Source organism: Pyrus communis, chromosome 13, assembly GCF_041283825.1.
Source record: "Pyrus communis isolate YQ-2024b chromosome 13, ASM4128382v1, whole genome shotgun sequence".
NCBI lineage: Eukaryota > Viridiplantae > Streptophyta > Magnoliopsida > Rosales > Rosaceae > Pyrus > Pyrus communis.
Window position 1 is genome coordinate 14,750,719 of NC_142577.1, and position 11,593 is coordinate 14,762,311.

General features: G+C 37.8%; 2 protein-coding genes across 2 annotated transcripts; both read right to left on the reverse strand.

The window, feature by feature from the left end:
* Positions 1 to 1,524: 1,524 nt before the first annotated feature.
* On the reverse strand, positions 1,525 to 5,152 carry LOC137736073 (uncharacterized). The gene is made up of 8 exons (XM_068475411.2): positions 4,955 to 5,152; positions 4,119 to 4,395; positions 3,808 to 3,896; positions 3,456 to 3,580; positions 3,195 to 3,368; positions 2,670 to 2,952; positions 2,476 to 2,577; positions 1,525 to 1,929 (listed from the first exon to the last, which is right to left on the reverse strand). The coding sequence occupies exons 2-8, from the start codon at positions 4,318 to 4,320 to the stop codon at positions 1,588 to 1,590; spliced, it is 1,317 nt and encodes a 438-aa protein (XP_068331512.2). The 5' UTR covers positions 4,321 to 4,395; positions 4,955 to 5,152; the 3' UTR covers positions 1,525 to 1,587.
* Positions 5,153 to 6,206: 1,054 nt separating this feature from the next.
* Positions 6,207 to 9,988, reverse strand: LOC137738248 (pollen receptor-like kinase 1). The gene is made up of 3 exons (XM_068477878.2): positions 9,081 to 9,988; positions 7,878 to 8,501; positions 6,207 to 7,077 (listed from the first exon to the last, which is right to left on the reverse strand). The coding sequence occupies exons 1-3, from the start codon at positions 9,778 to 9,780 to the stop codon at positions 6,434 to 6,436; spliced, it is 1,968 nt and encodes a 655-aa protein (XP_068333979.2). The 5' UTR covers positions 9,781 to 9,988; the 3' UTR covers positions 6,207 to 6,433.
* Positions 9,989 to 11,593: the final 1,605 nt, after the last annotated feature.

Below are 11,593 nucleotides of genomic sequence, written 5' to 3' on the forward strand. Positions count from 1 at the left end.
GCAATGGAGGGCACTGCACAAGGTCCTCCTTTTAGTCCTATTAGCCAACAGTTAAATCTTTCATAGTATTAAGTATAACTTGTCTGTTAAAACTTCGAATTGAGTTTCGTCTGTGGTCACGTGTTCGTAAAAATGAGTACTATTTAGAAGTAGTAAAATAAGAGTGGAAAAGTGAAAGGAAAATTAAAGTTCATGTGGAAGGCCTTCATGGCATTTCAGGGATATTTTGATAATTTCACTACTACTAAGAATAAAATATAATAAATTTCGAGATGAAATATCACACAAATAGACTAAAAAAAGGAATTCAATCAAACAGAAAAAAGAATCAAACAGACTAAAAAAAGGGAGAGTGCAGCATTGATGAATCGTGCAGTAGTAGTAGGAGAGTTGATTTAGATCGTCTTGGTGAAGACAGTGACCGTGAAAGATAAGGGGAAAGAAGGAGGGACAATTGTAGTACAAATACATGGTAAAAATAACATTAATGATAAGAATAACATCAATGACGAAGGAGTTAATAACTAAAAAAGGAAAGGAAAAAAATCGAATGGTGAAGAGGAAACATTCATACATTCTCAATGTCTCATGCAGAAATAGGAAAGGCAGCGTATTCTGGGTCCACATTCACTTGAGGGGTTGGGGCTTCCTGCTGCCTAGCTCAGAGGGGCGTTTCTAAGGTGCGGACCAAAATCGAACGGAGGAGATGTGCCGAGTGTAGGGGTGTAACTAGGTGTTCGAGTGTTTCTCAATACCCGTAAAATTTGCAAGTAAAAGTTGAGAAATTTTTTGGAAAAGCCTGAGGAAGGGGAATGGAGCTGGCACTGCATCAGGGGAAGAGGAAGGGAGTTGGCGCATCAGGGGAAGGGACGAGGTCGGCGATGCTGCTAAGGTTGGATGAGGACGACGAGGACAACGACGCTGCTGAGCTTGGACGAGGATGACGACGCTCTTTGCCTCATCTTGGACGATGACGGCGCCGGCGACAAGGCCAAGCACTAGACGTTGCTCTCTCCCACCCACAGCTCAAAATTGGAGCCTGCTAAATATGAAGCTCTTCTCAGGTCACTTCCGGTTTTTAGTCTGAGGATCGGTTCTGGAAGATTAGTTCTGGAATCGATAATATCCCAGTAAATTCTATTTTCTTTTTTCGATTATCGTAGATTAAGCTACTTTACAATTTTGGGGTTTAGTGTTTAGGTTCACACAAACCCTAAAACAGAAACCAAACGCAGGGGTTAGAGAAATTTTTCATTATGATCAGAACATGGGTGGTACACCACATGTTTTTATATAAGTGGTGGAAAATTGTATTTTTTAAGTTATTAACTTTTTAACATACATATCTCACCATTTGTATAGTAACACGTAGACTTGAATTCTAAAATCAGAAAGTAATTAATGAATGTTTATCATCTTACGTGTGCTTTGATTTACTTTGTCATTTGTTGTCATTTGACCCAATCTCTTCTACAATCCCAACTTAATGATAAAATGCTATACAACTAATACCTAGCTAGTATATAGAGAAAAACAAATCAGTTGAATGCCATAAAAAGGCCACTTAAATCTGTGGAAACGAATTCACTAAAACAGTGAACAGTAAAAAGAAAATAACAATAAAACAACTAAGATACGAACTAAGCTTTGGTATTTGAAAACTATTTGGGACTGGCCTAAAGCATCCAAAACTCTTTTCTTCTCTTCATCGTCAGCCTCCCTTAAAGCTTTGAATATTTGATCTGCACTGATTGTCACCTCTTTCTCAGCAAACCTCTGAGCTACTTCGTGACGATGATCAGCTGTCAAAATTGCTGCTTTAGAATGTGCTTTTTCTTTCTCCATAGCTTCCCTAGTTGTTTCTAAGGCATATCGTGCCTCTTCTAGTTTTTTCCCTTCTTTCAATTTCCACTCTTGTAGCTCAATTGTCTGTATTGAATATGAGAAAGATGAGAAGACTACACTCAGGATAGCTATTGAGACACTAAATTCAAATAATAAAATAGATGAAAGTATGCCGCATTACGATATAATATACTCAAAGTTTTCGACCAAAAAAAAACTCGAAGTTTAGGTGATAATTGTACGCCAGGATGCATGGATCAAATAACAAAATAGATGTAAATTTTAATGTCATATACTTATTCTCTCTCATCGTGTTGTTTGACTGTGAATCTGAAAATTTTGATCAGGCTGAGTGTTACCTATATATTATAGGAATGTGTAGTCTAAATATTCTACAGTATCCGTCTTCAAGAATGCTTAAACATGTTATTACGACATTGCTAATCAAATCTGGAGCTCAGGCATATATATGCAAGTGGTCCTACCTTTATGAAAGAAATGGAAGAGCAAACAAATTCAATGAAGTACATGCATACCTAAAAACTTTACATGGTAAGAGAAAAAGCTATTAGCTAAAAATGCTATCTCTAAGTAGCTAGGAAGATTTAAGAGGGTTCAAATTAAGCCAACCTTCTGTTTTGCTGCCACTGCTTCTCTGCAGGCTGCGTGGTACATGTCCATTGTTTGCTTCAGCTCCACTCTAAGCCTTTTCATCTCCTCTTCCATGGCATCCTGCAAGCACCAAAGATTTCGAATCAAAATGAACTTTCTTTCGTGTTTAGTTGGTAATTAACTTTTACTTGTATCCTTTTCAAACAACTTACCAATTCTTTCTGCGACAAGAGGGGTGTTCCTCCACAACGCTGTACTGTTGATGACAGTTCATGCGGAGTGTCAAAATCAAAACTGTCAAAATCTTCGTCTAGTTTTGCAATACTTTCCATGTTTGATGATGATTCTAACGGATATCGGGTTAGGCCAGCTGGCCCAAAACTTTGGTAGAAAGATAAAATGCTATCAGTACTTGGTCTTTCTGAGCTTACAAACGAAACATCATTCTCAGCCACTGAGACCTCATCATATGCTCTGTTGTTCAGACCTCTACCTCTAGACAAGCACATCAACCAAATCAGTTAGTTAACAAATGAGTCAAATAAGTAACAGATTCGTATGCCAGTTCAGGTGCAGACGTCAGCTCTAACATTTAAGCTCGCACTCAAAATATAATTGTACGTTATTAGACTGTGAATCTGGAAAATAGATTAGGTTGTTTGTTTCTTAATGTAATGTTTGGTAGAAATTGAAAGTTTGGCAAAACGATCCAATTTATTGAATACATAAATGCTTACATGTGATCGGACTGGTGATTCACTGCCCTCTCCTCAACATGAATATTTGGAAGTGGACGAGATGCTTCACGCATTTCGCTCACCCTTCCTTGTTTGATGGTGTATACTGAGCAGAAATGCGGTGCCAACTTCAGGACTCTGCCTGGAATAGATTCAGATGCCTTGAATAGACGCCTACTTGAACAACATGTTTTGATAATCGTATGAGTTTGGACAACAAAAACACACATACACGCACAATCTTACATGTGTATTGCATACCTAGTTAACCCACCAGTCCTGGATGTAGCACCAACAACGATATTCTCAATGCCATGGCGGAAAATGTACTCAGCTAATGCCTCAGCTACATCTTGATCCTCCAGTAGAACAGCCTCGCATTGTACCTGATAATATTAATTCCACAAATCAACTACATCTACTTACAATTTGTCATAACTAAAAATATTTAGTCATCAGGAACTAGCTTCTTAATTTTATAGTGTATATATATAAGTATATACGTTGATCATCAGATTAAAAAATGAATAAGGGGTAAGGTTTATGTCGTGTAATCATTTATAACCACAGAGGTTTCTTAAAAAGAAAAAGTTAAGAATTAAATGAACCCTACTCGTTTGCGCGTACAGTAGCAACGAAATGGAAGTAAGAAATCTGTATTTGGAGCATCGTGAGCTTGCCCTTCATTTGATGGGTTGTTCTCTATAAGTGCCACCAAAAATCAAACAAAATGTGTTAATTACTCACGCAAGAGTACTGCTACTTGTGCCATCTCAACACGCAGAAAACTTCTATGTGTTCACATAGATGAGTCCCGCCTTTATTAGAAATGTGATAATTAACACAATATTGATTGATGAACAAAACTAATTATCGGGCAATATATGGCATGTATATATGAAAGATATAGAGAGAAGGAGTTACCAGTTGCATGAAGTGTATTATTGGAATTAGATGGGTGAATAACATGGACAAGCTTGATAGGAGCATGGCTGGTAGAACGAGAGACGAGATGATCAATTGCCCATTTCAAAGCATTTTGGCTGGAGACGCCGTCGTCGATTGCCACTGCTATTATCCCCGCGCCTTGATTATTATTTCCATTATCAACGTTGTTATACCACATTATTCTCTTTCGCCCTTCCTCTTTCTCAACTCTCAGATTGAACAACTTCTTGCTCAGACATGAATATGGCAAGTTCTTGCTCAAACATGAATATGGGAACATAAGTAAATTTCGAGAAAAAGAAAAATTTAAAGATAACAAAGAAATGCAAAGCTTTATTTCTCCTTCCTTCTGTACTCTTAAACTTCCCAAATGCTTAAGGGCCATAGAACTTAACTATTCAAAACTACTTAAAGTTAATTAAAACAAACATTAACTCGGTTATCAGAGCTAATTAACCCCCATATTTACAGCATCATTTTAGAAAGTTGCCCCTAGATTAGATATAGAGACGATTGATGCTGATGCATGCCAAAACGCGCACATCGGTTAGAATTTCTAATATTAACCAAGTCTCCCAACAAAGTTTTTGAAATTACACATGTACGTACCATTAGATGAGAGATAACTCTGTTACAATGAAGAACTTGAAGAACGATATATAAGAAAAAAAGGGCAGTTAAGAAGTTTCAGTTTTTGGTCTTGTATTGATCTCTGAGAGGATTTCGCTTAATATATATACAAGAGATAAATATACTACAGGTAACAAAAGATAAATGATCGATGAAGCCTAAGCCCTAGACTTGGTTCTTACCCTTGCTTGTCGGGCATATCGTTACAATATGAACATCGGCAGTTAGAATACGACAACTGTAATTGTTCAATCACTGTTAAAAGAAAATTCATTTGTATGTCAGGTAGTGGCGAGAGAGATGCAACCGGGTGCATACCCATTTATTTGTGTCTCTTCTCACCAATCTCGCGACACATCACATGAGAAGAGAGACACACATATACATGGGAGGACGTACATGCACTTAATTGTTTTAGCTAGCCCTTGGTGACACTTGTAGGTTGTGGCCATGCTGCACAGCCCCAGTTTCTCCTATTTCTTAGGACCGATCGTAGGACTTTTTTGGCAGTAAATTCTTCTCTATAATTAGTAAGAGAAAGAAAATACCTCTTAAGTTTTTGAGTTAATATTGACAGAATTCATTTATTTATAGTTACTGAACTATTGGGAAATTCTTCCTTCTTCTTTTAATTTTTTCTATTTGGTGTAGCTGGGAAGAGGGATGTTAGTGATCTTTTTTTATCTGACTGGTTCTTTAATAATATTTTTCCTCCTTCAATGATTTTGAAAAGACAAATATTGCCAAGTGACATATACTGAGTAAGTAGGTGCAAGGCTGGTCCAGATGATAGCTGAAGTAGGTGTCCGTTTTCGGTCCTCACTTCGGAAGGGTCCTCAATTTTTTTTTTAAAGAAAATGTGTGTGTGTATTTACAATTCAAATTCAAAAAATAAAATAAAATAAAATCCAAAAAAATGTAATCATAGGCAATTGAAAAAAAAAAATTGTTGAAAAATTAGATTATGTAAACTTAATTAACACATTTGTGCACTTAATACTACAGTTTAATATGAGAGGTCTTATGTTCGATTCTCGCCAAATGTGAATTTGAACCATATTATTGTTAGCCGATTGTGAGACTCGGCCCATCCCCCTCCCCCATAGTGTAGATAATATCGTCGTGTAACATTTAAATAATGTTTGTATACCTTTCTTCTTTTAATATTAATTTTTAATGATATGTGATATAGTAAAAGACTTTTTCATGTATTTAGCGGATTTTTTTTATATATATCAATGTACAAAGGGTCGAGGGACTAAGAATTATAGGGTCTCACTTCAAGGGCTTGCCTAGTACAAAGAGTTGAGAGACAGAGAACTCTAGGGTCTTACTTCAAATTTGAAACATGTGCAAATCCTATTCCATTTAGAAGTGGCGCGATCAAATGAACTTTTATAAACACTTTGGCTATGATATTGTAATTAAGGATTATTAGATGAATAAATGGTTTTACTCAGAATGAATTATGGAATATTGAAGTACTCTGTTTAAACCTAGCTTGCTTATAAAGCCAAATCTTATAGAAAAACAGTTCATTGTTGTATCTCATCCTATGAGGGAATTGGGAAGGACGTGACAGATACAAATTAAGAGTTTTCTTGTCATCGCTGAATCAATGAACCATTGATCATGTCATGCAGAAAGAGAGAATCGTTTCATCAGCCAACGATCTTCGTCATGTCGCCTTCACTAGCACACGTAGAGAAAAAATCTGAATCTCCAGGGTTGTCCCTCTCCTTCAACTCTTCAATCCTCTCCACAACCTCTTTCAGATCTAGTCTCTTCTCCACTTCCCCTTCACAACATTCCAACCCAATCTTCAAGAGCTTCAGCATCTCTCCCTCACTACTCTTGCCTGCCCCCATTCCCGTATCAAACACCTGACTAAACCACTCCTCCCGAGGCACCGAGTTCACCCAACTTGCCAAATCCTCCTCACTTCCCTTACCTTGCTGCAAAAAGTTGGTGGGTAACTTCCCCGTTAAGATCTCCAAGATCAACACTCCGAAGCTCCACACGTCGGTCTTCTTTGTCACGCGCTTGCTTTGCATGTACTCTGGGGACTTGTAGGCCACCATGAGGGTGTGAGCATGTTCTTGGTTTACCACAGGGATTAGGCCGTAGTCAGTGATAAGGGGCTCGTAGGACTCGTTGAGAAGAACGTTTGAGGATTTGAGGTGGCCATGGGGTGCTACTAGGCTGGGAAGCTCACTGTAGAGATAGCGTAAGCCATGGGCTACTCCTTTGACAATCTTCAAACGGGTCGGCCAGTCAAGGCTTGGATGGTCGAGGGTTTGGTTTCCTGATCATGAAAGTGCAGATAACACCAATTAATTAATTAGCCATTCATTGAATCTCTTCCTCGATCTAAAGGGGATACCGGGGAAGAGAAAAGGTTTGATATATATACAACTAAAACACAAAGTAAAATTGTCTATAATGACAATAAACTTTAATTTTGCAAACTCATATGTAAAAGCAATGCTACATGGACGACTATACGAATGTGCGGCATGTCTCTATTAGAGATGTGGTATACAAATAGTTTTTATCACTTAAAGGTAGGATCTCGTCAATTAGTAGAACTAGATAATATGGTCATTCATGTTTAGGTAAAATGCAAATATACATATGTGTGTGTGTGTGTGTGTGTGTGTGTGTGGATAGGCCCTTTATTTAAAGGGATCTCCATTTTTGGTAAAAAATAGAGACTAGTTGTGCGGCTCACACCACATTGAATTTCAATAATCCAAACCGCTTATTTTTCAAGTTGCACTTCATATATAGATCATCCTTGCAAAATATTAAGCAAGTTAAAAATATTTGATGCATCTAATTGAGTTCAAAGAAATTGACAAACACTATGTTCTAAGAAACTGAAATTTCATCATGACAATCAAATGAGTTAAGGGTTTCAAATAGAATTGAATTTTTGCAAGAATGATTTATGAATGAAGACTTAAAAAATAGACGGTCCGGATAGTTGAAGTTCGATGTATAATTGACCCTACAACTAATCCCCATTTTTATCAAAAAAAAATGAAAATCCCTTTGGATAAAGGCTTTGTATACATGTATATGTTTAAAGGAAAAGGAACTTACCATGAAGATGAGCAGCCAAGCTGCCGTTTAGAACATGGTCAGAAATCAAGAGCTTCTCTTCCTTCTTATAATAATAAGCAACAAGTGGAAGCAAATTAGGATGTCCCAATCTCCCAATCCTTCTCATGTGCTCTATGAACTCCTCTCTTCCTACATTATTCATCTGCTTATACCTCTTCACAACCATCGCTGGTCCGGTCAACAAAGCAGCCTTGTAAGATGACCCAAAGCAACCGCTGCCTAACACCTCCGCCGAGGCTCTCAGCAAGTCTTGCATATCAAACCTCTCCCTGTCGTCTCTCACAAATGAAAGCTTTAAGCTCTGTTCACCCTTCTTTCCATTCCCTCCTTTAATCGAGTTTTCAGGTGAGCCTGGAGCACTTGCTTGGTGCTCTGGTTCTTTTTGAACTGATCTGTTTTGGACAGTTGCTGTTGATGGTGGTGGAGCCTCTACCGATGATTCAGATAATTTTTTGCGGCGTCCAAGGAGGAAGACCAGTAAAGCAACTATGGCAATGATTGCTACTATGACAGCGATCACAATCAGCACGATTATCCAGGTTGCGGGCTTCTTCGAGGGGGTACTGCATGCTTTTAATGGCCCTCCACATAGTTCTTCATTCCCTGCGTGTCCAGGTGGAAAACTTTTAATTGCCTACATCTTTTAAGAACAATACTTTTATTTCTCTAACTGTACTCTGTGCTTTTGATTTGCTTGAAAGAAGACACTTATCACCTAATAAATTAACTTACATGTTTGTACCTATTTAAGCTGGGAGGAAATTTTTCTGTGGAGATTCTTGAGGATTATGCCTGATGCTTCTTTATACCACGCATTCATAACTTAACCTACGTACGCATTACAAAAATTCGACTCTTGCTCTTTTCATCCTTTGAAGAAGAAAGAACAGTACCATCTTCTTTTTATTTGGTTCTTGAATTTAAAAGAATTGCTTGAAAGATTTGTTTATAAAAATATATGGCTGACTGAATATGTAAGACTTTAAGCTTTAATCGATTTTCGGTCTTCTCTATGGTTTCTCAACTATGCTTGTCAAAGTTTCTCACAAGAAAAATCCTAATTGGAAGGTATATATTGTAATATATTAATAACAACTCAAATTCAGATTCTTAAACATGATTATTCTTCCCGGGATAATGAGAGAGAGAGAGAGAGAGAGAGAGAGAGAAGTTGAGGCTCACCTGCAAAGGAGCTTGCATCCAATTTTCTTAGGCTTTTCGGGATCTCACCCTCCAGTTTGTTGTTGGAGACGTTAAAAATTGTCAACCTGGGCTGCCTAAAATCTGGTATCTTGCCTTCGAATTTGTTCCCTTCAATACTCAGCTCCACCAGCTTATCCAACCCTGCCAACGACTTTGGAATCTCTCCCGTAAACTGATTATTCGCCATGTGGAGCTTCTTCAACGATGACATTCCTGTGAACCAATCTGAAGGAATCGTGCCAGAGAATTTATTACCCGTCAGGTAGACAGTTTTTAATCCGATAATTTTCCTCAAATCAGGCAATGGACCCTCAAAACTGTTATTCATAAAGCCTATGGTTCTTAAGTCAGGCAGGTCCTGGAGCAAGCCCACATTGATTTCACCCTTGAGCCCCAAATTCTCAAGTTGCAAAGCCCAAACTCTCCCCCTTCCATCACAACGAATACCCATCCAGTTCGGCTTTTGGGCGGTGCAGGGACTGGTAGATGGTTTCCAAGTGGTTAATCCGTCGGTGTTTTGTAAGGAATCCTTAAGCTTGAGGAGAGTTTCGGATTCAGAAGCCCCCGCAGGAGAGGCAACACAAACATATAACAAAATGAAGAAGAAAGCAAGAGCACGAAGCGACATTAACGATGATGATTCACGCTGCTTCATCATCATCATCATCATCTTCATCATCCTGTTACTTTGCTCCAAATAGTGGTGTAGGTACGTAGCATAAGAGGGTTGTACGTACACGCACAAGGGCAGCGTGTGCGCCCTTTTAGAGGGGGCTGCGCTGCAAAATTGAGTCAGGGTGCGGGTGGAGAAGGATTCGAAGGTTGATAGTGGTTAGTTTTGATGGCATTGAGGAAAGGGAAGAGTGAGTGATGAGAGAGAAAGAGAGAGGGAGAGAGAAGGAGAGAGGCTAAGAATAGAAGTTGGAAAGGCTGTTTACAAAGGTCAAATGAGGAGGGATAGATCATTCGGAAATAGGGTTGTCCAAAAGTTGACAAAGTCATTCGGAAATGTGTGTATTTCTGCAGGAGAATTATCCGGTCCACCTACGAATATTTTGATGCATGAGATTGATTTTTCTATAAACCCTAGCTCTTTCACCCTATTTTTATCTGTTGGCTTGGTTTGTCATTACTAAAATGGGAGGGACAGCCAAGTACGCCTCATTCTAGTGTCCAATGTATCTGGCCTTTCTACCTATGAATTATTAACACGATCCCAGCTTCTTATCAAAGGCCTAGGTTTAGGGTTCGATTTCCTCCGATAACCAACAAATGCTTTGCACTTAGTTATAAGCCGATCAACCAATCAAGTACGAAGAAGTGTTAATTTTGGATTGAAAGGATACAATAGCAATAATCAAGGTACGATAAAGGCTGATTGATGTTGGTTGAGAAGGGAGTAAATTGGATTGGAAATTCTGATTCCGACGGATTGTGTTCGATAATTTCCAACTTTGTAAAACGCAAATCAAATCTAACCTCTGAAATTTTGCAATTGGAAAATTCAAAAATATTTAGAATGTTTTTCATAGATAGTAACGACATTTCATGGCATGTGAGCTCTAGTCCACATCAATCAAAAGCAAAACTATACTAATCATAAATATATCATTTTTTATTGTATGTTATCATACGTTTCTTACATATTCTAGTATGGATTTTTTTATTTTAACTTTTCAAATTGTTAGGAATATTTAAAATATGTTGTTAAAAAATTTCGAAAGTTCAAAAAAGTCCGAAGTTTTTCAAAATTGGAACGCTGAAAGGTCTGAAAATTGATGGATTAAAGTTGAAACACAATCCTCAATCAGAAAATTTTGGATTGGTATTAAAATCCCCTTATTCCCAATCTAATTTGTCTTATGCTAATGATGATACAATGCCGTGTGGAGGGAAAGTTGAACATGAGATTAGGGTTGTAAATTGGCTCAAAACAGTTTGAGCTTACATCGTGTTTGGCTCATAGAAGCTCAGCTCATAAAACAATTAAGCCAAGCCTAGTTCGGTTCGATTAAAAAACAAGTCAGGATTGAGCATTGGTATGTTGGGCTCGTAAAGCTCGTGAGCAGCTCCTAATTTTTAACAAAACAGCTCAAGGTACGCTTGAACTTGGCTCGGTAGTTCAAGCTTGACAATTAATTCTAATTAAATTTTTTGTAAGAATAATAATAGTTTTTTCTTTTTCTACTTTTGTATAAACATATCTAGAGGCCCATAACCAACTAATTTAATAAAAAAAAAACTAGAATTGATAGTTTGATCTGTTGTAAGCATAATTTACTAAACAATTATGGAGGCCAAAGAGAGAGGGAGGTGCCGCACATAGAGAGAGGAGAGAGATGTGTAATTATGAGGTGTGTTCTATTTCATCCCCATTGTGCCTTTATTTATAGTAGTAGGGAAGGTTAAATCCTTACCCTAATAGGATTACAACTCTATTAGGATAATATCTAGTCTAAGAGATATGGTAGAATCCCATAAGGATATCTCAT